Source organism: Diospyros lotus, chromosome 1 (assembly GCF_014633365.1).
Source record: "Diospyros lotus cultivar Yz01 chromosome 1, ASM1463336v1, whole genome shotgun sequence".
Classification (NCBI taxonomy): domain Eukaryota; kingdom Viridiplantae; phylum Streptophyta; class Magnoliopsida; order Ericales; family Ebenaceae; genus Diospyros; species Diospyros lotus.
Window position 1 is genome coordinate 18458744 of NC_068338.1, and position 26695 is coordinate 18485438.

General features: G+C 38.0%; 1 protein-coding gene across 1 annotated transcript in view; it reads right to left on the reverse strand.

Moving 5' to 3' along the window:
• The window catches only part of LOC127806295 (uncharacterized), a 65538-nt gene extending 38845 nt beyond the window's left edge, over nucleotides 1–26693 (reverse strand). Inside the window, exons 1-6 of the mRNA XM_052343500.1 lie at nucleotides 26546–26693; nucleotides 7299–7449; nucleotides 6939–7016; nucleotides 6698–6813; nucleotides 6401–6454; nucleotides 31–118 (exon numbers count right to left, since the gene is read on the reverse strand). Coding sequence (XP_052199460.1) covers nucleotides 31–118; nucleotides 6401–6454; nucleotides 6698–6813; nucleotides 6939–7016; nucleotides 7299–7449; nucleotides 26546–26641 — 583 coding nt within the window. The 5' untranslated portion in view covers nucleotides 26642–26693. The remainder of the gene's footprint in view (nucleotides 1–30; nucleotides 119–6400; nucleotides 6455–6697; nucleotides 6814–6938; nucleotides 7017–7298; nucleotides 7450–26545) is intronic.
• Between the last annotated feature and the right edge of the window lie 2 nt (nucleotides 26694–26695).

Here is a 26695-nt window from a genome sequence, read left to right on the forward strand (position 1 = left end):
AAAAGAAAAAGATAAGTGTTAAACTTATACCACTTAAGCTTCCAACAATGTGGTGAACAGGATCTCCAGATGAAAGAATTCGATTCAAGGATGCAATGACAGGGAGGCCAGCACCAACCTGCCAAAGAAAAACACAGAGATGGTAAATAGTAAATGCTCAGTCATTTAACTGCAGGGATACCTCTAATTCATTGCAGAAACCAAACTACGACCTGGTAGCAAGCAGTTATATCTGTGCAAGCATGAAATTCTTAAGAGTAGATGTTCATACCTTTCAACTCAACCTTTATGAGTAAAACTGAAAGAAACACAGAATAGTAGTAGGAGAAGCAGAAGCAAGTTAAACAGCCAAGATCTACATAGGATAAATGATAATTCCCAAATGAAAACAACTTATCATTGTCACAGGCCTTAACCCCATTAGGTAAGGTTGGTGATGCAGGGGAAGACAGAAGTGGTCACATCAGCATGCAGGGAGCATTACGGCTTTGTATGGTGACATCATCATCCGAAACCACAACATGCCATTCCAACCTCAAATAACAAGTACGCACCACAAACATGGTTGAAAGGTTCATCTTAATCCCTTGACCAGACCAGACTCGCTCACTGAAAGCCTAACAGTGGAGCTGCGGACAGCAAAGCCTGTGCCCTACACTCTACCTGGTCATCCTACCACAACGAACCACAGCCTCGTCTTCCCAGGAGGAATCCTACCTAGAGGTCTATTATGTTGCGACCGTTATCACCACAAACACATGCAAAGTGCCCTATCACTGGCTGAGTGGCCCTCGCTCGCAACATCATCCCTAACAACCAAAAATATGCTGATAGTGACAGCTCTAATGAACTGGGGCAACTGATAGTGATTTCCCTAATAATCACAAAAGGCAAATGATCATGGTTATGGTAGCCTCATACCACCCATACATGCACACATATTATACATGGATCATTCTAGGGCTTTTGGTGTGCACGAGAGCGCTGCCCCACACCAAAGGGGGTCTAAAAGTACACATCAAGTCAGTACTAAAGGAACTTATGCCATTTCTGACATCTTCTCAGGTAACATCTAAACCCTGATCACTTGCTGTTTGGGTGCCTCTAATTTCATAGACACCCTCTATTAGTCTAATCTGATTTCTAGCATAAGCATAGAAGGGTTTTTCCAGCTAAGCCCCCAGGCAATCCTCATAGTTGTTTTGCTAAGTCATGTACAAAACCAACAGAATCTTCCAACGGCAGTGATTCAAGATCGGCGAGTTCTAGTCCCACTGGTGTACATGTGTTGCAAATTCATTGATGTGGAATCCATGGAGCATCAATTGGTGTTGTTTGTGGGAGTCATTGGATCCCCTACGCATACAATCTACTTGAAGGTAGTGTGAGGGAGAAAGTGAATCTCATCACTTGAAACGATAATGGTAAATTGAGCTCAAGATCCAAGTAGACATCGCTTCCATCATCAACATTCAGATGATGGAGTCACAAACACCAACAAGAATTCTCCACCTCGACCACCAGTCAAGGAATGCACCAACCAAGAGCCAATGCCATCCAAATCCATGAGGCAGTTCAAACTCTCTTACAAGTGTAATTGAGAATATTGGGCAGCAACAAAGACCATGAGGAACAAACTCCCTCGGAGAAACAAGAGGGTCAATTTTCTTCCCGTTGTCAAAGATCATAAAGATGGCAAATTGGATGTTTAAGTTTAAAAAGAAAAGATAGGGTGGTTGAAAGAATTCAAGATTTAAAAGATGAGGCAGCCTAAAAGATAAAATAAGCTCCAAAATTCAAGGGAATGATAAAGCTTGAAAGAGGAAGATATTCAGCATTTCAAATATCAATAACAGCATTTCAACTATCAGTTATTGTTATCTAAATTTGAATTTATTCCTGTTTTCTAGGAGATAGCATAGATATTTTGTACTTGTATAAATACCCCTACTCAGATTCAATAAAATTTCAATTAGGCCTTCTCCCTAATTGCTAACATGGTATCAGAGCTTTAGGAAACTCCCATGGGCAATCCTTCTCCGGCCTTCATTGCCGATTATTTCCATAACCTCCAGCCTTCATTGTTGTTCAGTTTTCCAGCCTTACCTACAGCCTTCATTGCTGTTCAGTTTTTCCAGCCTTCATCACCCCATCACCAGTTGCCCTAAATTTTTTAGCAGCCCGAAAGGATGTCATCCATGTTTGCCGAAGTTGTCTCTCACAGCACTGGAGAAGTACCTGCAAACCCAGTCTCCAACGAACTGCAGCAAATCAGTGCTGCATACCGGCTCACTGGGAAGAACTATCTAAAACGGTCACTATTGATCAAAACCATTTTAAAGGGCAACAGAAAACTCAACCATATCATCAAAACTGGTCCTAAGGAAGGAGATCCCAGTTTTATCTCATGGCATGAGCAGGATTCCATGATTGTGGCTTGGCTATGGAGTTGTGTCTCCAGAAATAAGTGATACCTGTATGTTCCTACCAACTGCAAGGGAGGTATGGGAGTCAATCCGACAAACTTATTCCAAAGCCAAGGATGCAACCCAGATCTATGAGTTGTGAATCAAAACTATGTCAACAAAGCAAGGAGAAAAGACTGTCATTGAGTATATAAACCTACTGAAGGGGTTGTGATAGGAAATTGATCAATATTGGGTGATAAAGATGAAGGACAGTAAGGATGTTGCATTGCTGAAGGCATTCATTGAAAAGGATTGCCAGTGTTGTTAAAGGCGCGCCTAGACGCAAGGCCCCTCAAGGCGCAGCCATCTTGCCTTGCCATGCCCAGGCGAGGCGAGGCGAGATCCAGCCAAGCGCGCCTAGGCCCTTCAGGCGCACCTCCCTCAGGCGCAGCTTATTTTCAGCATGTTTTATTTTTTAAACATTTTTTTGTTAAAACTTAAAGAGAAAGAAAATAATAAAATACAATATTGAAAAGTCAACAAAACTAAAAAATATCATGCTCCAGCTCATCTAATTTCTAGAAGGCCAAGAGACTACACCTCCAAGGCTCCAACTCTCTTACGCAGCACTCTCTTCTCTCACGCAACACAGCAATTGCAACTCCTTAAGTTCTTCTCCAGTTCTCCAGTTCTGATTGAGGTGCTTCACTGCTTCTCCAGGCCAAGGTAACCTATCGACAATCCTTGCTTCTTCTTTTCTTCTTCTACTTATTCTTCTTCTTTTTCTTCTTACGCTGCTGGCAGCTGCTAGCCTGCTTCTTCTTCAGCAATCCTTGTTGCTTCTTCTTCTTATTATTATTATTATGCAGCTGCTTCTTAATCTTACTTTGCTGCTATCCTTCTTCTTCTTCTTCTTCTTACACGACTGCTTCTTACGTTGATGCTATCCTCCTGCTCCTCCTTCTGTTGCTGCTATCCTCCTACTCCTTCTTCCTCTTCTTCCGCTGCTGCTAAACTTCTTCTTCTTCTTCTTCTTCTTCTTCTTCTTCTTCTTCTTCTTCTTCTTCAATTCTTTTTTTTTTTAATTTTTATTTGTTAATGCCTGCTGCTGCTTCTTCTTCTTCTTCGTTTTTCTTTTAACATTTTTTGGCATAATTTAGCCTTAGTTTTAAAGTCTTAAAACTAACATTTTTTGGTGGGTTTGGCTTAAGTTTAATGACATTTTTAGTACTATTTTGTTGTCTTTTAATTATATATGTCAAATACTAATTTTGTTTTTTATTTGTGGTGTTTAAATGTCAATTCCTTTTTCTGATTTGTTGAAATATGGTGGGATTTAATTTGCTGAAATTTACAGGTATGTCATGAAGTATGTTTATGTTGTGATTTATTTAATATATGTTGAATTCTTGAATTTTTTGATAACATAAATGTTGATATGTGATTAGGATCTATTTTCTGAGTTATTATTCAATTAAGAAGTATATTTTTCTTTCTTCTTAGTCAGCATGCGCCTTGCACCTGCCAGGCACGCGCCTCGCCTTGCGCCTTGCACCTTAGGCTTCAAGACCCTTTGCGCCTTGGGCCTTTAACAACACTGGGATCACGCACATGATTTTTTGGCAGGATTGAATGAAGATTTTGATCATGTAAGAATCCAATCTTAGGTAAAGATGATCTACCCAATCTCAATGAAGTAGTTTCAATTATCTTAGCAGAAGAAAGTAGAAGAGGAGTGATGTTGAAGACGAAATCACTAGAGACATCGGCCTTGCTGACAAAAATTGAAACTCGAGGACCGAGAGAAAATTGGAAGGTCGAATCCAAAACAGCAAGTGGGGAAGATAAGGACACTCTATGGTGTACCTATTGTAACAAAACCAGGCATACCCGGGAGAAATGCTGGAAACTAAATGGAAAGCCACCCAACAAAGAGTAGAGAACCAAAGGAGGACAGAATAAGCCTTATAAAGGGCAAGCATACCAGGTGACTGCACAGCAAGGAGTAGAGAAAGGCCTAAAATCAACAAATCTCAATAGAAAGGACGTTGAGAAGTTGAGGAATTTTTTGGCAGCCCTTGAGAAACCATCAGATACCTGTTCGTTGGTACATTCAGGTATATCTCCCACCTCTCACTATTTAACTACCTCAGAAAAATTGTTTAGACATTTATGGATTATTGACTCGGGAGCCACAGATCATATGACCCATGCCTATTATAATTTCAGCAATTATACACCTTGTCCTAGCAATAGGAAAATAGTTACTACAGATGGCTCTCCGACCACTGTAGCAGGAATAGGAGATATAAGACTCAGTCCAAATTTTACTTTTAAAAATGTCCTTCATGTTCCTAAACTGTCCACAAACTTGGTATCTATCACCAAGATTTCTCAAGACCTAAATTGCAAAGTTACATTTTTTCCAACACATTGTTTGTTTCAGGATCAAGACTTGGGAATGATGATTGGACGTCCTAAGGAAAGGGACGGATTGTACTACCTTTATGTGCCTAAGACAGCAGACATTAGCAAGCAAAAACATCCCCTCGCTCTCCTCTCTGAACACCATCAATCCACTACTGAAGACCTGATTTGACTCCACCATTATAGGCTAGGTCATCCCTCCTTTACAACTCTTCCAGTTATCGTAGAATTAATTGAAAGAAGAGAATGATCTGTTTCATTTGATAGTGCTCAATATATACATGATTTAGGAGATAGAAGTCCTACCTAATGTACAAGTCTAATCTATCTATAAATACAAAATCTAATCTATTTAAATTTACAAATTATCTATCTACAAAACAAAAATAACCAGCTAACTAATAGGAGAGATATTCGGCCTTATCTCTAGCTTTGAATGCTCCGAATATTTAGAAGCATTATCTCAAATGTAACTTCCTGATAATGCCATTGATTTCATTTTAATTCTCCACAATTATCTTTCCTTTCTTGTTCAAAGGATTAGAAAATAAACACTTTGTGCATGAGATCTGTGAGCTAGCTAAACATAAGGGTTCAATCTTTCCACATATCAATAAAAGAAGTTCAATTCCTTTTGAATTAATTCATAGTGACATCTGTGATCCTACTCTAATTCAACACAACAAAAAATGTTAGTTTTAATTCATGGTGACATTTTTTGAATTAATTTGGTGTCAGTATTGTATTGCCCACCTTTCTTTCCATGATCAAAACCCAATTTGGTGTCCAAATTAAATGGTTTCATTCAAACAATGCCAGGGATTATTTTAATCACAATCTGTTAACCTATTTCCAAAGGGAAGGGATCATTCATGAATCTTCTTATGTCTATACTCCACAACAAAATGGAGTACCTGAAAAGAAAAATGGTCACTTTCTCTCCACAACTTCCAATCCTGGATTAATTTTTACTTGCATTCATCTGTGAAAATATAAAAAACCTTCTGAATTTAACACAACATCTTGGCGACAGGTAGAGAAAAATATTTGGAGAAGACGATAAGACTAAAAACAGCTTCCTATTTACTACAATCTCAATCTTCCAAGTACCACCAAAACCACTTCAAGGGGGCAATTTAAGGCATGTAAAAGGCTACGTAAGGGCAAGAAAACCTACAAGAAGTTCAACTAATGGAAGAGATTGCTGACTGTTTGAAAGCTAATATTGATAGACCATCACCATCAATCAAAAAGTATAGAAGCTGATTTATCATAACCTACATAAGGAAATGTCACGTCTTAACTGGTTTGGAATTGTGGTAAGCATATGAAGGAGTAATAACATATTTGGAGCATAATTTGATTGATCAAAGCACAATTCAGTCTTGTATGTGTTGACTCTCAAACTCAAATACGAGAAGAACAAAACTTTTAAGTTTTGGTCCACAAAAAATCACTTGTCCACTCGCTATTACACAGAAATAAGCTCTGAATATTACTTTCAATTTTTGAATATATCTCTAGAATTGCATCTGATCACAAGGAGAAGAAATACAGACACTTACAGTTGACTCATATCGAACACGACGTGGACATGCAAGCAATTTATCATAATCTTCCTGCAAATCAAGGGAAATATTCATTCTCAAGTGATGGTTTATGAATTGAAGGGTCTTCAGATGACAGATAAGTTAGCAAATGAAATATTTTGTAGGAACTTGCACTAGAACTCATCTCGGTAAGATGGAAGGAGGACAACCAAACAGAAAACAAATAATATCATTGCCTTGCTACAAATACAAGCTCAAGTGGAGTTCATTTACAAGTTACAGTAAATAGGAGTACAAAAATTAATGAGTTACCATTGAAGATGTAAGAGGCTTCTTGTTGGCCATCACAACACAACAACCTGAATCTACCACTCGGTTTAACACTCCAACAGTCTCAGAGCTGGCAGAGCAATCAATGAATGCCAAACCTGTTGGTGGTAACAGATGTCACAGTATAAGAAGGCAATATAACATACTGCTGGGGCCATTCTTTTTTTTTTTTTTTTTTTTTTCCTTCACCAGGGATGTGCAGGTGATAGTCAAGAGCGCAAACCTGTGGATCTGCCCAAAAGAGCCGCAATGTCAATGACTTTTCTCATAGCTTCTGGATTTGAGAATACTTTGCATTCACCTATACAAGTAAACAGAATATTAATCCATACAAGTAAACAGAATAATTAAAAGAAGTATAAGCAGGTTGATTGGTTTTGATTGTTCCGTATTCCAAGTTAAGTTTCCCATTATTTGATAGTATGATAATATGATCAGTTGCAAAACTCCAATCAAATTCACTTATAAGAAAGGTCAAAGGTCAGGTGAAAAATACATTACTCCTCTAAATTATTCCTTTTGGGAAATGCATTAAGTAGTGTTTAACTGCTCATGACTATTCTCTTTAAAAGAATGAATTTACCATAATTATTAAGTGTCAGCAGAGATGAGCCTTTCAACTTCACCCCACAAACTTCAGTCAGAAAGATATCATCCAGCTCCATTGTGAGTACATCCGATGCAATGAGTAATGATTTACTATCGCAAACTCCCACAACACGCAAGTGCACCCCCTGTCACTCAAGTTTATTATAAGCAAAAGCCAGTATCTCCAAGTTTAAATATAATGACAACACCATTTTATTAAATTTTATTTGAAGGTGTCTTTGTACCTAATAAGTATCATAATTTTATACTTCCATTAGGCAAACAATTCTATCATGGCATTACAAAGCATGAGAGGATAAAATGCTAATAGTTTGAACAATTACAAGATAATCCACAAAACCCCATCTTATAGACCTCAAATTTTCAAGTATATAATGCCAGATATTGAGGTCAAGAGACTGCCCAAATAAAATCCATCTCACTAATAACAAGCCTTAGAGAAGGTCAGGCCATTGAATACACAAAATGATTCAGATCTTAAAGGGAAAATCTACGCGAATGGCATTAGTGTGTCACTGAATTTGCAAAATATTCAGATCAATAATGCATTAGAAATAAATATATTCTCCAATACTATTTATATCCCGAGGATTCATGCACAAAGCACCAATTACGGAGAAATTAATGCTTGAATAAAGCTGAATATTATAACCAGCTGCATTGTATTCGCTTTCCACTTTGTTTAGGTTATATTTCTTAAAGTGATTACAAGATTCGTGCACAAAGCACCTGTTAAAGTGATTCCTCGTGTCTCACTTGTTTCTACTCTCCCCCAACTCTACCTCTTCTGGTGGAGCACTAGAGAAACCATAACTTTGATGCGAACATTGGTTTTCATGTGGTGTTCTCATATAACAAACCAGTCTTTGGCTTTGGTCAAGGATATTGGAACAGAGCTTTCAACCGGGCCAAATGCTCCTATTTTGGGGTTGGGTGGGGTCCATTAATTAATTACCTATTTGTCTTGATTTACTTATGCAATCATCTATTTTCAAGTTCATTACAAGTAGTGTAGAAGAGAATGTTGACTTAGTGTAGCTGTTATCGTTTACACTTTGTGTATTGTGTTGATTATTGGTTGGTTGTATTTTTATGTTATGCTTGTAGCTGTAGATGATTGTGTCTTAAGTGTTGATGTATTAGCTATGTGAGAAGCGGTTAGAGCTAGTATATAATCTAGCTCTATTTCTGTTTGTGTTAGAGGTTGAAATCATTTTAATTGAAGTCCAAAATTCTTTTCCTCCTTTGCTTTATGTTCAACTTTTGTCTTCTATTTCATGGTATCAGAGCTAGCGACTAACATCCATGGCTTCTCGTGATTCAACCTCATCTTCTTCTTCATTGTCCTCTGCGTCCTTGTCTGAATTTTCATCAGTTGTTAAGAATCTTAGTTTCATTCCTACAAAACTAGATTCGAACAATTATTTGTATTGGAAGGCGCAAGTTCTAGCCACAATTAGAGCCTTTAATCTGTTGTCTTTTATTAATAAGAAAGATCTTCCATCAAAATATGTCTCCTCTGAGAATGACAAGCCTGTTGTCAATCCGGAATACTTAAATTGGATCAGATCTGACCAACTCTTGCTATGATGGCTATTTTTGACTATAGACAAGGAGGTTCTTGGTCAGGTAATCCATTGTGAATCAGCAGCTGAGGTATGGACTACTCTCGAAAGTCTTTATTCTAGACAAACAGTTGCTAAAGCTTTTCAGTTGAAACAACAACTTAGATCTATTAAAAAAGATGATATTTCGGTGAGTGATTACATTTTGAAGATTAAAACTATAAGTCATTCTCTAGCAACAATCAAAGAACCTGTAAACAATAAGGATCTGTTGATGTCTATTTTACACGGATTAGGCGAGGACTATGATACTGTTGTGAGTTTAATCACATATCAAATGGATGATATAAACCTAGAAAAGGTTCAGTATCTGCTTTTGATGCATGAGCAGAGGCTAGCTACGAAAAATGTGATTAATATGTTGCCTGCTAATGCTTTTGATAATACTGATGTAAATGTTAATTTTGCTTCACAAGTAAATAGAGGAAGTAATGGAAACATTGGTCGAGGAGGTTTTCCTGGAAGAAATGGTGGAAATTTTAGAGGTACCGGATTCCGAGGAAATAGAGGTAGAGGTAGATCTTATGGGAGAAGGATTTATTGCCAACTGTGTGGGAAACCTGAACATCTTGTTGACAGATGCTACCACAGGTTTGACAAAAATTTTCAGAGACAATCTTTTGGTAGAGGTGGCAGTGATTTTCAATCTCAGGCTTTAATGGCTAATCATGAAGCTAATGGAGTTTTCTTAACAGACTTAGGGTTTCCACCAAAGACTCACTATGGCTCCTCGACTCCATCTTTTGACAATCAATCTCAGCATTCTTCAGCATCCTATCCATCTCCATTCTATTAGTCTTCTTCTTCCTATCAACCTGGTGATACCTTTTGGTGTGTAGACTCAGGTGCTACAAACCATATCACCTCAAGTTTGAACAATCTTTCTGTTTATACTCCATATGGTGGCAGTGATAAAGTCGCAGTAGGTAATGGTAAGATGCTTCCAATTGCTAATATTGATGTCAGTAAAATGGTTACACAAACCTATCCTACATCTGTAATTTCTTTACCTCAAGTTCTTCATGTTCCTAACATGACAAAGAATTTAATTAGTGTGTCTCAACTCACTAATGATCATAATGTCATTGTTGAATTTCATTCCACTTTTTGCTTGATTAAGGACAAGGATTCGGGCAAGGTGCTGCTACAAGGAATTCTTAAAAATGGCCTCTATCAGTTGGATCCAACATTTGTGCATGCTACATCATCAGTTGTTCCTACTTCTTCATCTATGGTATCCCCACCACAGTTTTCTAAGTCATTTGTAACTAGCCTAGACATTTGTAATAGGTAGGTTTTGTCTTCGTTTAATAAACCTAGCGTGCAGTCAGCCTGTATGGATAGAGTTTGTCAACAGTGGCATGCTAGGTTGGGTCATCCTTCATTTCGTGTATTACAGCATGTTATGAATAAAATCAATCTTCCTTGTTCTTCTACTGATCTTTCTTTTTGTGACTCTTGTAAGATGGAAAAAATGCATCAGCTTCTTTTTCAAAGTTGTAAAATCACAGCTTTACATCCCTTGGAACTAGTGTATTCCGATTTATGGGGGCCTACTCCTGTTCTTTCTAGTGAAGGTTATAGATATTACATTGTGTTTGTGGATGCTTATACTAGATATACATGGTTGTATTCAATGAAACTTAAATCCGAAGCCCTATTCCTTTCGTAAGTTTGCTGAATTGCAATATCAGTTTAAACTTAAGGCTCTCCAAACTGACAATGGTGGAGAATTTAAGGCCTTTTTACCCTATTTACACACTTGTGGCATTCAACCTCAGTTTACTTGTCCCTATACACACCAACAAAATGGTGTTGCTGGAAGGAAACATCGCTATATAGCTGAAATGGGCCTGACTCTTTTAGCTCGTGCCAAAATGCCTTTAAAATTCTAGGTAGAGGCATTTCAAACAGTTGTTTATACTATAAATTTGTTACCAACCTCACCACTTCAATTTCTTTCTCCATTTGAGAAACTTTATAACAAACAGCCCAGTTATATGACCTTACAGCCCTTTGGTTGTGCTTGTTTTCCCTATCTTAGACCCTATAACAAGCACAAGTTCAATTTTCATTCCACAAAATGTGTGTTTCTTGGTTACAGCCATCTGCAAGCTGGGTACAAGTGTATGCATGCCTCAAGTCACATTTATGTGTCAAGACATGTTAGTTTTAATCCTGAGGAGTTTCTTTTTCCACATTTATTTTCATCAATTCATACTCCTCAGTCTATGTCTCGCATGGGTTTACCCACTGCTGTTTTGAACTCATTTCCTTTTTCAATCAAATCTGGTCATTCACCTCAAGTAGCACCGACTGATTCCTTAGTCTCCTCTGCCACTCATTCAATCTCTTCTGCTACCAATTCAAGCTCTATTGTTCCTGAGCAATCTACTTTGTTCTTGTTGAATCGGCTCCCTTACCGTTACCTTTATCTAATCCTACTACAGTTCGCTACTCCGGCACCTTCTATTCATCCTATGCTCACTAGATCTAAAGCTCGCCAGCTTTCTCTCACTTCTCCTCATGCCTTAGTGAGTTCTCTAAAGCCCAATTCTGTTCAAGAAGCTCTCTTAGATTGCAATTGGGTCAAAGCCATGGAGGAGAAATATTCATCACTAAAGAGGAACAACACCTGGGATCTTGTTCCTTTTTCTCCTTATATGAATTTAATTGACTGCAAATGGGTTTTTCAAGTGAAATATAAGTCTGATGGTTCTATCCTCAAATACAAGGCTCAGCTAGTTGCTAAGGGGTTTCTTCAAACACTAGGGATAGATTTTGCTGAAACTTTTAGTCCAGTTATTAAAGCACCTACCATTCGAGTGTTATTTTCCTTGGCTATAATGTTTGGATGGGAAATTCAACAAGTTGATGTGAATAATGCATTCTTAAATGGGGATCTAAATGAAGTAGTGTTTATGAAGCAACTAGAGGGATTTGTTGATCAGTCTTTGTCTTCTCATGTGTGTCGGTTAAAGAAGTCCCTCTATGGTCTAAAGCAGGCCCCAAGAGCCTGGTATACTAAGCTAAGGTTAGCCTTACAGGATTGGGGTTTTGTGAGAGCTGTGTCTGATGCTTCCTTATTCATAAAACGAACTACTAAGTTTGTGTTGTTTGTATTGGTGTATGTTGATGATATCTTTGTTGGAGAGAATGAGACATCTCGGTTGTAGTCTCATTCTTGTGTTGCTGGTTGTGTGTTCTGCTGTGTTGTATCTTGGATGGTTGTATTATTTAGTTGTAGTTCTGTTTGTAGCAGAATATTTGTTAGTTGCGTTTGTTATGTTTGTTTAGCTTTGCTGTTAAGGCTGTATATATGTGTTAGCCTCTCGGTTGTTATGAAGAGATTTAATTTCTCATTAATCAAATATTTGGACGAGGTACTTTCTCTCAGATCTTCCAGTTTTCATTCAATTTCATTTTGTTTCATGGTATCAGAGCCATTGCGACTTGAGTCCATGGCTTCTTCTGATTCGACCTCGTCTCCTTCATTATCTTCTGCTGCTTTGTCTGATTTTGCTTCGGTATCTAAGGCGTTCAGTTTTGCACCTACAAAACTGGACTTAAACAATTACCTCTACTGGAAGGCACAGATCTTAACTACAATTAGAGCTTACGATCTGCTGCCTTTCATAAATAAAACTGATCTACTGCCTAAGTATGTTCAATCGAGTGATGCTGAGCCTAATTCGGAACTAGCAGTTAATCCTGAATTCCTACGGTGGATGCGATGAGATCAACTTCTTATAGGATGGCTGTTTTCGACAATTGATAAGGAGGTAATTGGACAAGTCATTCATTGTGAATCTACAGCAGAGGTATGGAATACTCTTGAAAATTTGTTTTCTCGACAAACGGTTGCTCGTTCCTTTCAATTGAAACAGCAACTTAGGTCTCTTAAGAAAGGTGATATGACTATCACTGAATATATTCTTAAGATCAAGACTATTAATCATGCATTAACAGCAATTGGAGAACCATTGAATGATCAAGATCTATTAATGACAGTTCTGCATGGATTAGGTGAAGATTATGAAACTGTTGTTGGCTTAATTACGTATCAGATGAATGATATTGACCTTGAAAAAGTTCAGTATCTCTTAATGATGCATGAACAAAGGTTATCTTCGAAGAACATGGAGATATCTAGTGGATTGCCTAAATTTGATTCAGCTGCTGCTATGAATGTAAGCTATGCTCCACAACAGCCTAGAAATAATGGTGGAAATAATAATAGTAGAGGAGGTTTTCAAGGTTTTCAAAACAGAGGAGGAAGAGGAAATGGTTTTAGAGGAGGTAGAGGCAGAGGCCGATTTTCTGGACAAAGGTTTTACTGTCAACTCTGTGGAAAACCAGGCCACTTAGCTGATCGTTGTTACCATCAGTTTGATAGCAGTTTTCAACGTCCCTCTTTTGGTAGAGGTGGAAATGAATCAAGTTCTCAGGCCTTTGTAGCGTCTCATGAGGGTAATGGAGCTTTCTTGACAGATTTAGGGTTTACTCAAGAGACTCATCATGGCTTTCCTCCTTCTCAGTTGAATGAACAATATCCGTCTTCTTCTTCGTCATCTTATCAACTAGGCGATACTTCTTGGTGTGTAGACTCTGGAGCTACAAACCATATCACTTCTAGTCTTCAAAATCTATCTCTTCATTCTCCCTATGGTGGTAATGACAAAGTAGCCGTAGGAAATGGTAAGGCTCTTCCTATTGCTCACATTGGCACTGGTACTATCCTTACTCAAACCAATCCTCCTTCTGTTCTTTCCTTATCTCAAGTTCTTCATGTTCCTTGCATGAAAAAGAATCTCATGAGTGTTTCACAGCTTACTAATGATCATAATGTAATTGCTGAATTTCACTCTAACTTTTGTTTGATCAAGGACAAGGCCTCAGGCAAGGTGCTACTTCAAGGAGTTCTTAAGAATGGCCTCTATCAGCTAGATCCAGCATTTGTTCATGCTGCTTCTTCTGCTGCTCCTAGCTCCTCTAGTGCTGCCTTTCCTTCAAATTCGTCAATGTCTTCCATGACAAATGTCTGTTGTTTAGCAAACTGTAATAATGTTCAACGAACTTGTAATAAATCCAGCATGTCTTGTACTGATAGGCTTTGTAAACAGTGGCATGCTAGGTTGGGACATCCCTCTTTTTCTGTATTGAAACAAGTTCTTAATAAAATCAGTATTCCTTGTTCATTTACTGATTTGTCATTTTGTGACTCATGTAAGTTGGGTAAACTTCATCAGCTACCCTTTGCAACTTGTCCTATTACAGCAACTCATCCCTAGAATTGATATATTCAGACTTGTGGGGTCCTGCTCCTATGTTATCCATTGAGGGCTATAGGTATTACATTATCTTTGTTGATGTCTATACTCGATATACTTGGTTGTATCCAATGAAATTAAAGTCTGAAGCCTTGTCTATTTTCAAAACTTTTCATAAGTTTGCTGAGTTGCAATATTCTTTCAAACTCAAAGCTCTTCAAACCGATAATGGTGGAGAATTCAAAGCCTTTATACCCTATCTTCATAGTTGTGGCATTCAGTCTCGGTTCTCTTGTCCCTATACTCACCAACAAAATGGTGTGGCTGAAAGAAAACATAGACACATTGCTGAAATGGGACTTACTCTTTTAGCTCATGCTAACATGCCTTTGAAATATTGGGTTGAAGCTTTTCAAACTGCTGTCTACACTATCAATTTGCTACCAGCTTCACCACTTCAGTTTCTTACTCCCTTTGAGAAACTATATTGTAAACAACCGAGATATATGCACTTACAACCATTTGGTTGTGCTTGCTTTCCCTATCTAAGGTCTTATGCCAAGAACAAGTTTAATTTTCATTCTTCAAAGTGTGTGTTTCTTGGTTATAGTCAAATTCAGGCTGGATATAAATGTTTACATCCTTCAGGTCGAGTTTATATCACTCGACATGTTGTTTTCAATCCTGAGGAGTTCCCTTTTTCTTGCTTATTCTCTGTCAAATCTTCTACTCCTCATTCTGATTCTATTCCTAGTCTGTCTACTCATGTTTTACGTTCTTGTTCATCTTTTCCTCCTAGTCCTTTATCTTCAGTAACATCAGCACCGAGTTTACATGATTCATCTACTCCTATTGTTCCTACAGCTGCTCCTCTTGTTCCGGACCTGTCAGTTCCTGATTTGTCCAATTCTTCTTCTTCCTCTTCTCATGTTCCTACTGCTCCTCCACCAAGACAGTCTTTGACTCTTCCAACTCATCCTATGATTACTCGTGCAAAAGCTCGTCAACTTTCTCTTTCTTCTCCTTATGCTTTGGTGAGCTCTTTAGAACCTAACTCTGTTCAAGAAGCTCTCCAAGACCCTAACTGGACTAAAGCCATGAAGGAGGAATATTCAGCCTTAATTCGAAATAATACTTGGGAACTTGTTCCATTCTCTTCTGATATGAACTTGATAGGCTGTAAGTGGGTTTTCCGTGCAAAATATAATCCTGATGGTTCTCTTCTAAAGCATAAAGCTCGTCTTGTTGCCAAGGGTTTTCTTCAAACACCCGACATTGATTTTGCTGAAACTTTCAGCCCTGTTATTAAGGCGCCGACCATCAGAGTTTTATTTTCTCTAGCTGTTACATATGGATGGGATATCCAGCAGGTTGATGTCAATAATGCATTCTTAAATGGTGATCTTGATGAGGCTGTTTTCATGTCTCAGCCAGAAGGTTTTCTTGATCAGTCCTGTCCTTCTCATGTTTGTAGATTGAAGAAGTCTCTTTACGGCCTTAAATAGGCTCCTCGTGCATGGTATACTAAGCTTCGAACAGCTCTACAAAGTTGGGGTTTTCTTCGAGCTATCTCTGATGCATCGCTCTTTATTAAGAGAACTTCTGAATTTGTTTTGTTTGTCCTTGTTTATGTTGATGATATCTTAGTAACTGGATCCAGCTCCACTACCTTGCATGATTTTATTCATGATCTTGACAACCATTTTGCGTTAAAAACGCTTGGTTCGGTGAATTACTTTCTTGGGTTTGAAGCTTATCGGGATTCTACAGGCCTCTATCTAACTCAATCCAAATATACTCTTGATTTACTGACTAAGGCTGCTATGGCTGATTGCAAGCCTTGTGATGTTCCTCTTAGTTCAACCACTGTGTTTACAGATGAAGGTGATATGTTTTCTAATCCCTCTCTATATCGGACAGTTGTAGGTTCTCTTCAATATCTTACCTACACCAGACCGGATGTTGCCTTTGTTGTCAACAAACTCAGTCAGTTTTTAAGTTGTCCTAAGGATCAGCATTGGCAAGCTTGTAAGCGGTTACTTCGGTATCTCAAAGGAACCATTGGCTTAGGTCTGGTCTTCACTCCATCCTCTTGTGATTTACCTCTAAGTGTTTACACGGATGCTGACTATGCAGGCTGTAAACTCACCAGACGATCTACTAGTGGTTGGTGTGCTTTTCTCGGCAATAATCTGATTGTTTGGGGTTCTAAAAAGCAAATTGTCATTGCTCGGTCCGTTGGAGAGGCGGAATATAGGGCAGTGGCTCAAGGAGTCACTGAAGTCTTGTGGTTAAAGTCCCTCTTCCAAGAACTTGGGTTTTCCTGCTCTCAGCCTCCTATTCTTTGGTGTGATAACTTGGCTGCCAAATCTATCTCTGAAAATCCTGTTTTTCACTCTAGAACTAAGCACATTGAGATTGATGTGCATTTTGTTCGGGAAAAAGTTGAATGTAGTGCTGTTGAAATTCGTTATGTTCCCACCATGTATCAACTTGCTGATATCTTTACTAAAGGGTTACCTAAGGATCGGTTTCAGTTTTTATGTCATAAACTTGGTCTTCGAGTGACCCCTGTGTATTGCTGTTTGCCCATTGCGACAGACAAAGGCAAGCTCAAGGCCGCTCCAGGCAGGTCTCAATTGAAGGGGAGTGTTGGAGAGATTAAGGTAGCTAATGGCAGGATTGTGACAACTCCAGGCAGGATTGAGACAGCTCAAGGCAGGTCTCAATTGAAGGGGAGTGTTGGAGAGAATGAGACATCTCGGTTGTAGTCTCATTCTTGTGTTGCTGGTTGTGTGTTCTACTGTGTTGTATCTTGGATGGTTGTATTATTTAGTTGTAGTTCTATTTGTAGCAGAATATTTGTTAGTTGCGTTTGTTATGTTTGTTTAGCTTTGCTGTTAAGACTATATATATGTGTTAGCCTCTCAGTTGTTATGAAGAGATTTAATTTCTCATTAATCAAATATTTGGACGAGGTACTTTCTCTCAGATCTTCCAGTTTTCATTCAATTTCATTTTGTTTCAATCTTGATCACTGGATCAAATTCTGCTACTTTACATGAGTGCATTCGCCAGTTGGACACTTAGTTTTCTCTAAAAACTCTTGGTGTAGTGAATTATTTTCTAGGGTTTGAAGCTTATTGTGACTTTACAGGCCTCTATTTGACTCAATCTAAGTATACCCTAGATTTATTGAAAAGGCTGCCATGTCTGAGTGCAAACCATGTGCTACTCCTATGAGTTCAGCCACTTCTCTAACTGATGATGGAAATATGTTCTCTAATCCTTTTCTTTATCGAACTATTGTAGGCTCTCTTCAGTATCTCACATATACTAGACCTGATATATCATTTGTTGTGAACAAACTGAGTCAGTTTTTGTCCTCGCCTAAGGATCAACATTGGCTGGCTTGTAAGCGTCTATTGCGGTATCTTAAAGGAACTGTTGGGTTGGGTCCGATTTTTACTCCTCCTTCATCTGATCTGCCATTGTATGTGTATACTAATGTTGATCATGCCGACTGCAAGGTTACACGACGATCTACTAGTGGTTTATGTGTTTTCCTTGGCAATAATCTCATTGTTTGGAGTTCTAAGAAACAATTGGTTGTTGCACGGTCTGTGGGTGAGGATGAATATCATGTTGTAGCTTAGGGTGTTGCAGAAATCTTATGGTTAAAATCGCTCTTCTCTGAGCTTAGATTTTCATGTCTACATACTCCTATTCTTTGGTGTGACAATTTAGCAGCAAAATGTATAGCTGAGAATCCTCTTTTTTCACTCAAGGACTAAACATATAGAGATTGATGTGCATTTTGTAAGAGAGAAGATTGAAGGAGGTGTTGTTGATATTAGATATGTTCCTTCTTTGCATCAAGTTGCAGATATATTCACAAAAGGATTGCCCAAAGATAGATTCTTATTTCTATGTGATAAACTAGGTCTAAAAGTTCCTCCTACATCTCAGCAGTTATCAGCTACAACTCCTATCTCTACATCTCAGCAATTACCAGCTACAATTCCTATCTCGAGGAAGTCCAAATTGAAGGGGCATGTAGAAGAGAATGTTGACTTAGTGTAGTTGTTATCGTTTACACTTTGTGTATTGTGTTGATTATTGGTTGGTTGTATTTTTATGTTATGCTTGTAGCTGTAGATGATTGTGTCTTAAGTGCTGATGTATTAGCTGTGTGAGAAGCGGTTAGAGCTAGTATATAATCTAGCTCTATTTCTGTTAGTGAGGTTGAAATCATTTTAATTGAAGTCTCATAATTCTTTTCCTCCTTTGCTTTCTGTTCGACTTTTGTCTTCCATTTCAAGTAGGCCCTCCATTTTTCACTTACCTATATGTGTGTGTGTGTGTGTGTGTGTGTGTGTTCTATTGCTCTTTGATTGTAAAATTGACATATGAAATATTTTATTTGAAAGATATTTTTAGGGGTAAAATATTTATGTTAGTTATCCATTTAAGCCAATCAAAACTCGTTTATTATGGACAGATTTGAGTTGGTCCACATATCTATATTCCATCCCCTAGTCCAATTGATAAAGTGGAACTCATTAAAGACAAAGTCTCGCTCCTCCATTCTCTCCTCTAAAGAAATGTGTTTAAAAACCACTCCATAAATGAAATGCTTGAAGATATTTACTAAGACAAATAAATAGATGAAACGCTTAAAGATTTTCTTTTGATATATTAGAGAGTTATCCCACTTGAGTTATGAGTACAGATGAGTTTTTTTTTCTTTTCTTTTCTAGGAACGAGAATCCATGTAGCCCAACCCATTAAGACTTGTGACTATGATGACAATTGAATTCTAGAAAGAAGGATCTGATTCTTGTTATTCTTTTACTTTTCTTTTGTCACACATAAAACTAAAGCAGCAATAAACTGAACTGTTTAATTAACATGCAGACACATTCAACCTATAACGCATCTTCTCTGTCTTGCTACGACAGGTGCTACATTAAAATACAATGGGTGGGCGTGGCAATTTGCAAAATCTACAACTTTCCATACCAGTCCCTAAAAGTTTAACTTTGAAAGAGTAGTCACCGAGATCACCAATATTTGTAAAGTCACATACTGTTAGAAAACTGAAGCTGCTATTATTAGAAAACCAGCACAGTAACTAGTGTTAGAGAAAACCAAAATTGGATCTAGTGTCAAATCACTTGCTAATAGGCGCGATGATGCTTCTTAAAGGTAGTTGGAGCATCCCACTGTGCAGGGGATCCGGCAACTCTATCTCTGGGAAACTTAGCTCAGATTCGATGATTCGATCCCGTTCCCTCATGGTTTTGCACTAACCAATGGGAACCAAGTACTTCTCAACCTCATATCAAGATGCCCAATCTATAATAGAGTATATATGTATTTTGATTATGAATGTTTTAATATTTGAAAGTTAAATCTTTTGAGGTTCCTCATTATGATTGTCTTTTGGAGTTCCAAAACTTCCTACTTATGAATGTCTTTTACAATTCCTAGTTAATGTATGTCTCTTGATGTATGTCATTTGGGTGGCCATTGGCCAAGCCTTTTGGTTTTCCAACTCATTAATTTAAACAAATGTACTTATTTTAAATCTGTTACATAATTTAAATTTCCAATACATACACAGTTACATAAAGCAAGAGATTACCGCTTGTAGGGGATTGGAGGCCTATGAAGGAAATAACATCGAAGTGACATAAGAAGAGGGGGGGGGGGGGGGGGGGAGAGAGAGAGAGAGCTACGGTGGGAGCAGTAAATAGATTGAAAGTGGTTTGCTTTGTCATCTCAATATTTATTAAGTAAACTGGCTAGTTTTAAGATTTTAGAATTAGATAGGCATAATATTCATGTTTTTCCATTCCTACATCCTTTTTTTTTTTGGCAGTGGTCTGCTTACTTTTTTTTTTTATTATAAGCTTTTTTCCATCATTTCATTAATATTAATATTCACCTTTTATCTTTCTATGTGAGTTCAAATAGCTTTGATTTTTTATGTTCAGGGGGATCATAGTGCCCCTCCTTCCCCACACTTCCTGACTCTTACCTAAAGAAAAGGGTGGGTATTGGTCAATTGTTGAGATTTCATAGATCTCATCCAACCAATAACAGACCCACCCATACCTGACCCAACAGATATAGACAAGTTTGGATTTACACAAGAACTAATTCAAACCTCTCAAAGCCATCCATTAGCTAAGCTTGTTTTTGGACCTTGTAAGACTGAGAAGTTAAAAGTCCTTCCTATAATTTAACTTAAAAGGAAATAGAACCTTATTTGTGTAACATAGAACTTAAAAGTCCTGTTAACATCCAATGAATGTGTTGGATAAATAAAATTTGGGACTGCTGTTAAAATCAGATGGATGTGTTTCTTTTTTTTCTTTTTGATTCCCTTTTTTTTTCATAAGTTGCACAAATTACATAAAACACCTGTGAGACAAATACAAGCAGCAAGGGAAGAAAGAACCACCATGTCCTGATTCTTTTTGGAATCAATAACAGATGCGTAGAGACTATCATAGTAAAAGTAGAACTATGAATTTCCAAAGTGGTCCTATACAAACATTGGTCCCCTTTTTTTTTATTGAAGTCATTTGAAACTATCAAAAAGTATTTACTGAAAATGTGAATTCCTTGATTAATTCTCCCTTGTGGCAGTAATATATATATATATATACAGAACTTCCTCTACTGATTAGGAAGTTTCTAAATGCTAGCAAGATTCTAATCCTAGAATAAGGAAAGAATACAAATCTGTAAGATAGAACAACTGTGGAAAGAATGACAATAAAAGATATACAACAGGAATAGGAAATAAATCAAGAAATCATTAATTGATTTAGGAATCAATCATTGGCACTAGATCTGGAACATATCCGTTGACACTCCCCCTCAAGCTTGAGAGTGGATATCATCCATTCCAAGCTTATTGATAGTTCTTTGGCATACGGCTAGAAGTATATACGAAGTACAAATTAAGCCATCATCCAACTTTTCCTTGATGAAGTGACTATCTACTTCAACATGTTTAGTTCTGTCATGTTGAACTGAATTATGAGCAATACTCATGGCTAATTTATTGTCACAATAGAGTCTCATAGGACCTGTCACTTAAATTTTTAGATCATCTAGAAGAATTTTCAACCAAAGTAGTTCAAAACACCTAGAGCCATTGATCTAAACTCTGCCTCTACACTAGACCAAGCTACAACGCGCTATTTTTTGCTTCTCCAGGTCACAAGGTTGCCTCCTAGGAAAGTACAATAACCCGAAGTAGACCTCCGATCCACCATTGAGCCAATATAATCTGCATCTGTATAGGCCTTAATACTCATACCTTGACCTCTTTTAAACATAATTCTCTTCCCCGGTGTTCCTTTCAAATAATGTAATATTCTGTAAACCGCTCTTAGATGGGTCTCTTTAGGCTCATGCATGAACTAGTTTACTACTCCTACTGCATAAGCAATATTTGGTCGGGTATGGACTAAATAAATCAACTTGCCTACCAGCCGTTGGTAAGACCCCTTGTCAACTGCCTTCTCCTCTAGGAACTCACCCAACTAGTGATTAGGCTCGATTGGAGTTGCAGCTGCCTTGCAACCTAACAACCCTGTCTCCTTTAGAAGATCCACAATATACTTTTGTTGGGAAAGGAAGATACCTACCCTAGAATGGGCAACTTTTATACCTAAGAAGTATTTTAAACGCCCCAACTCTTTGATGTCAAATTCATGAATCAAGCAGTCGCTAAGTTTTCTCCTTCCTTCTTCATCATTTCCTGTGAATACAATGCCATCAACATAAACAATTAGCATCGCCATTCCTCTTGTGGCCGAGTGATGGATAAAAAGACTGGTCCCCTTGACTTGGTTTATATCCGAGTTTTAACATAACTTGTGCAAATCGGCCAAACGAAGCCATAAGAGACTGTTTAAGGCCATATAAAGCTTTGTTCAACTTGCATACCATATTCCCCCGAGTGTTTGAGCTATACCCTAGTGGCAAATCCATGTGCACCTCTTCTTCTAAATCCCCATGCAAAAACACATTTTTAACATCAAATTGGTGAAGTGACCAGCCTAAATTTGCAGCTAGGGACAAAAGCACTCTTATAATATTGAGCTTAGCAACCGGAGCAAATGTATCTAGATAATCTACCCCATATACCTGAGTATAGCCCTTGGCCACAAGCCGTGCTTTGTACCAATCAAGAGGACCCATCTGATTTGTACTTTAAGGTGTAAACCCACTAATATCCAACCGGGTGTTTACCTTTGGGCAATGGAACTAAGTCCCAAGTATTGTTCTTTTCTAGGGTTGTCATCTTGACGTCCATAGCATTTCTCCAATTCTCATCCTTCAAAGCTTCGGAAAAATGTTTAGGAATGGGAATGTCGTGAAGGCTGGTTAAAAAGGCTTTATGCGAAAAAGATAACTTGGAATAAGACAAGAACAAGTGTAAAGGGTGTTTGGTACATGCTCTAGGGCAATGGGCCAATCAAGGTCATTTAGAGGTTCACAAACAAAATCCATAGGCTCAAGAATATATGAGTTACCTGATGTGGGGTTAGAAGGGCCGGCAATGTCATCATTTGGAATAGATTGAGGACTGACAGCAGGTGCAGGAGATGGATTAGATGTAGGAACCTGCATTGGGCAAGGAGTTGATGGTTGTTGTCTTGAGTAGACCTGCAATGGGTGAGGTGTCTTAGGGTCAGGCTCCTCCTGAGTCATGTTACGAACATTTTTAGGATCAATAGGAGAAAAATTAGAAGAATTGGGCTGAAGGTTGGGAAGAAAAAGAAGCTAATCTTCATTTGTAGTGAACTGATTTTGGATACCCTAATCATTGTTGAAATAGGATAAATTTTCAATAAAAATCACATCAGCAGAAACAAAGAATCATTTAGTGGGAGGATGATAACATCTATACCCTTTTTGAGTAGAAGAATACCCAACAAAGATGCATTTTAGAGCCCGAGGATCTAACTTACTCCGATATGGACCATGAACATGAACAAATGTAACACAACCAAAGATTTTAGGTTTCCAGCCACTAAGAATATGAAGATCAAGAAAAAATCTTGTCAAGAGTTGAATTGGACTATGGAAACTAAGAATTTTAGAAGCAACCGATTTATAAGAAATGTAGCTATTAGGGCAGCTTCTCCCCAATAATGCTTAGGGACATTATGATGAAAGAGAAGTGCTCTTATGACAGCTAGTAAGTGCCCCTTTTTCCTTTCCGCCACCCCATTTTGTTGGGGGGGGGGGGTAGGGACAAGAGAACTCATGAATGATTCCCTTTTGCTGAAAGAAAGTTCTTAAGGGACTGATTGAAGTAATCTTTAACATTATCAGACCTCAATCTCTTGATTTCTACTCCAAATTGAGTACTAATCATGTTGTAAAAGTAAGGAAAAATTGTACTCACTTTAGATTTATTTTTCATGAGAAAAAGACAAACAACTCGAGTACAATCATCCACAAACACAATAAACCACCGTGCCCCAGAAATATTAGGGACGGTTGCAGGGCCCCAAACATCACTATGGATTAGAGAAAATGGAAGGGAAGTCCTCTTATTTGATGAAGGATAAGGTATCCTTTTATGTTTGCCTAATTCACAAACAAAACATTGGAAATCTTTAATATCAAGATCCCTAAATAAAGCTGGAAACATGACTTGAATAGTAGAAAAAGAAGGAAGACCAAATCGAGAGTGGTATAACAAAATCTAATCTTTATTGGACTCAACTAAACATGACATAGGGTGAACCTCCTCCTTTGTCTCCTGCCCATTCGGTCCATCTAGATAGTATAAACCAACCTTTTTCCCTAGCAAGCCCAATCATCCTCCTCGGCTCCTTTCCCTGAATTTTATAGATATTAGAAGAAAAGTTAACACTGCAATTGCTGTCCAGAATTAACTTTTGGATAGAAATCAGGTTAGTGAACAGCTTTGGAACATGGAGAACATCTTTAAGAATAAGATGTTCATTGAGAATGATATGTCCTTGACCGCCAACGGTGGTCAAGGATCCATCAGCCATGGCTATCTTTTTTTAGCTTGGACATGGGTTGTAGGTGATGAACAGATTGGGAAAAGGGGTAATATGATCAGTTGCCCCAAAGTCTAGGATCCATTTATTAGGTTTGAGTAATTCCTGAAGCATGTAAGGAGAGAGATTGAGATAAAATACCTGAAAGTGCAAGGGAACAGGTACCTTTTTCAGTCTTTTTGTCAAGAGATTCCAACAAACCTCTTAGCCTTTCAATTTCAACCTTATTAAGTTCATCTTCCGGTTCTGGTTTCTTTTGCTCACTTTCCTGAGAACTGCTAGCCATATAGGCTTGACCATGTCTTTGGCCTCTCGATTGTCCTCCTTTAGTAGTTGGTTTTCCATGCAATCTCCAACACTTGTCTATGGTGTGCCTTGGTTTTTTGCAAAAGGTACACCATAGAGTATTTCTATCTACCACCTTCATGTCATCTCTAGGCCCTTTACTAGGAGTCTTTAGAGAGATTAGGGAAGAATTTTCAAGTTGAGGAGCGTCTAGCATTACTACTCTCCTTCCTTCTTCAGCACGAATTAGGGAAATTACCTCATTAAGGGAAGGTAAATCATCTTTTCCTAGTATTTGAACTCTTACCGGGTCAAATTCCATGTTGAGGCCAGCCAAAAAATCATATATCCTCTCCTTTTCTACAATTTTTCTTTGTAAAGCAATATCTTCACTGCATTTCATCTCAAGACTTTGATAATGATCTAACTCCTGCCATAACGTTTGCAAGATGTTAGCATACTCGGTAATGGATTTCCCCCCTTGCTTGGTTGCTACCACCTTGGTCCTTATTTCGGCAGCATCCTTAACCTTCGAATAAGTGAGGTTAACGGCTTCCCAAATATCCTTGGTTGTGGGTAGAGACATCACGATATCACTTATTTCAAGTACCATGGAGTTCCACAACCATGACATAACCAAGAAGTCTTCTTCATCCCAAGCCGAGAACATAGGATCTCCCTCCTTCGGACCAGTTCCCAACAAGTGGCTAAGTTTCCCTTTCCCCTTGAGAAATGTGCGGATGAGTTGGGACCATTTTAGGTAATTTTTTCCATTCAACCTATGGGTCGCTTGGAGATTTTCCAATTCTCCTCCTGATCCTATACTTCCAGAACCAACAAATGGAGTATATGTTGTGCTGCTAGTAGTAGTCAATTCTGGGGTTGCTATCGGATTAGAAGTGGTTGACATATCAAAAAGAAAGGTTATGATTGAAGCAACAGCTTTCCGGAGATAGAAAGAAGGAAAAACTCTACTACAAAAAGAACAAAAGGTAGCTGGAGATAGCAAGAGGAAAGAACACGACAATGAAGACGGAAAAATGGAAGGAATGCACAAAAAACTTAAGCACTAGGTTGATGGCTCTAATACCATGTCAAAAAGTCTTTACTGAAAATGTGAATTCCTTGATTAATTCTCCCTTGTGGGAGTAATATATATATATAACTTCCTCTACTGATTAGAAAGTTTCTAAATGCTAGCAAGATTCTAATCCTAGAATAAGGAAAGAATACAAATCTGTAACATACAACAACTATGGAAAGAATGACAATAAAAGATATATAACAGGAATAGGAAATAAATCGAGAAATCATTGATTGATTTAGAAATAAATCATTGGCACCAGATCTGGAACACATCCGTTGACAGAAACTAGTAAAATGATGCAAGTAAAAACCGCAGAACCATCAAATCCTCTGGTCACTGACCATAAATTATTGTATTTGGTTTAAACATAGCCTGAACCAAAATTTATACAAATGAATCCATCACAGTCAAAACACACATACAAATATAAGCACACAACTTATTGCTTACTTCTCTCCACTTCTAAAAGCTTGCCTTCATTTCAACTAATTATTTATTGTGACTTTTGTTTCCTTTTCTTCCTTCACCTCCACTATTATTCTCATTTCCCTTACTAAACCTTGTTTAACAACTCTACTTTCTGTTGCACTTTTGACTTTTAATTTTAAAAAATTAGATACCATGTTTGTTGTTGTTGTTGTTTTTAGATACCATGTTTGACAAACTGCATCTAAACAGGCTGAATATATATATATATATTGATGTTTTCAGAATTGCACAAAATAACGATAGTCGTATGACTTCCAACCAAAGAAACAAAATTTGTTGAAATGTAAAGCATCATCCCATCCGTATACACCATTTCCCCGTGAACGGTCAAACACCAAGGCACAAATAGATGCATAGATACCAAAGCGACAAAAATAAAAATTAACATTGGGGAAGAGTACCTGTTTAGCGTGAAGAGATCTGCAGGAGATAATGTGTTGGAGGAGCTGACGTCCAACGCCTCCACATCCCATCAGAAGCAAAGGGATCGTCTTCATTCTTCGCTCACTCTCGACAGGCTGCTTTGTCTTTACAATCTGCAACGAGCACGC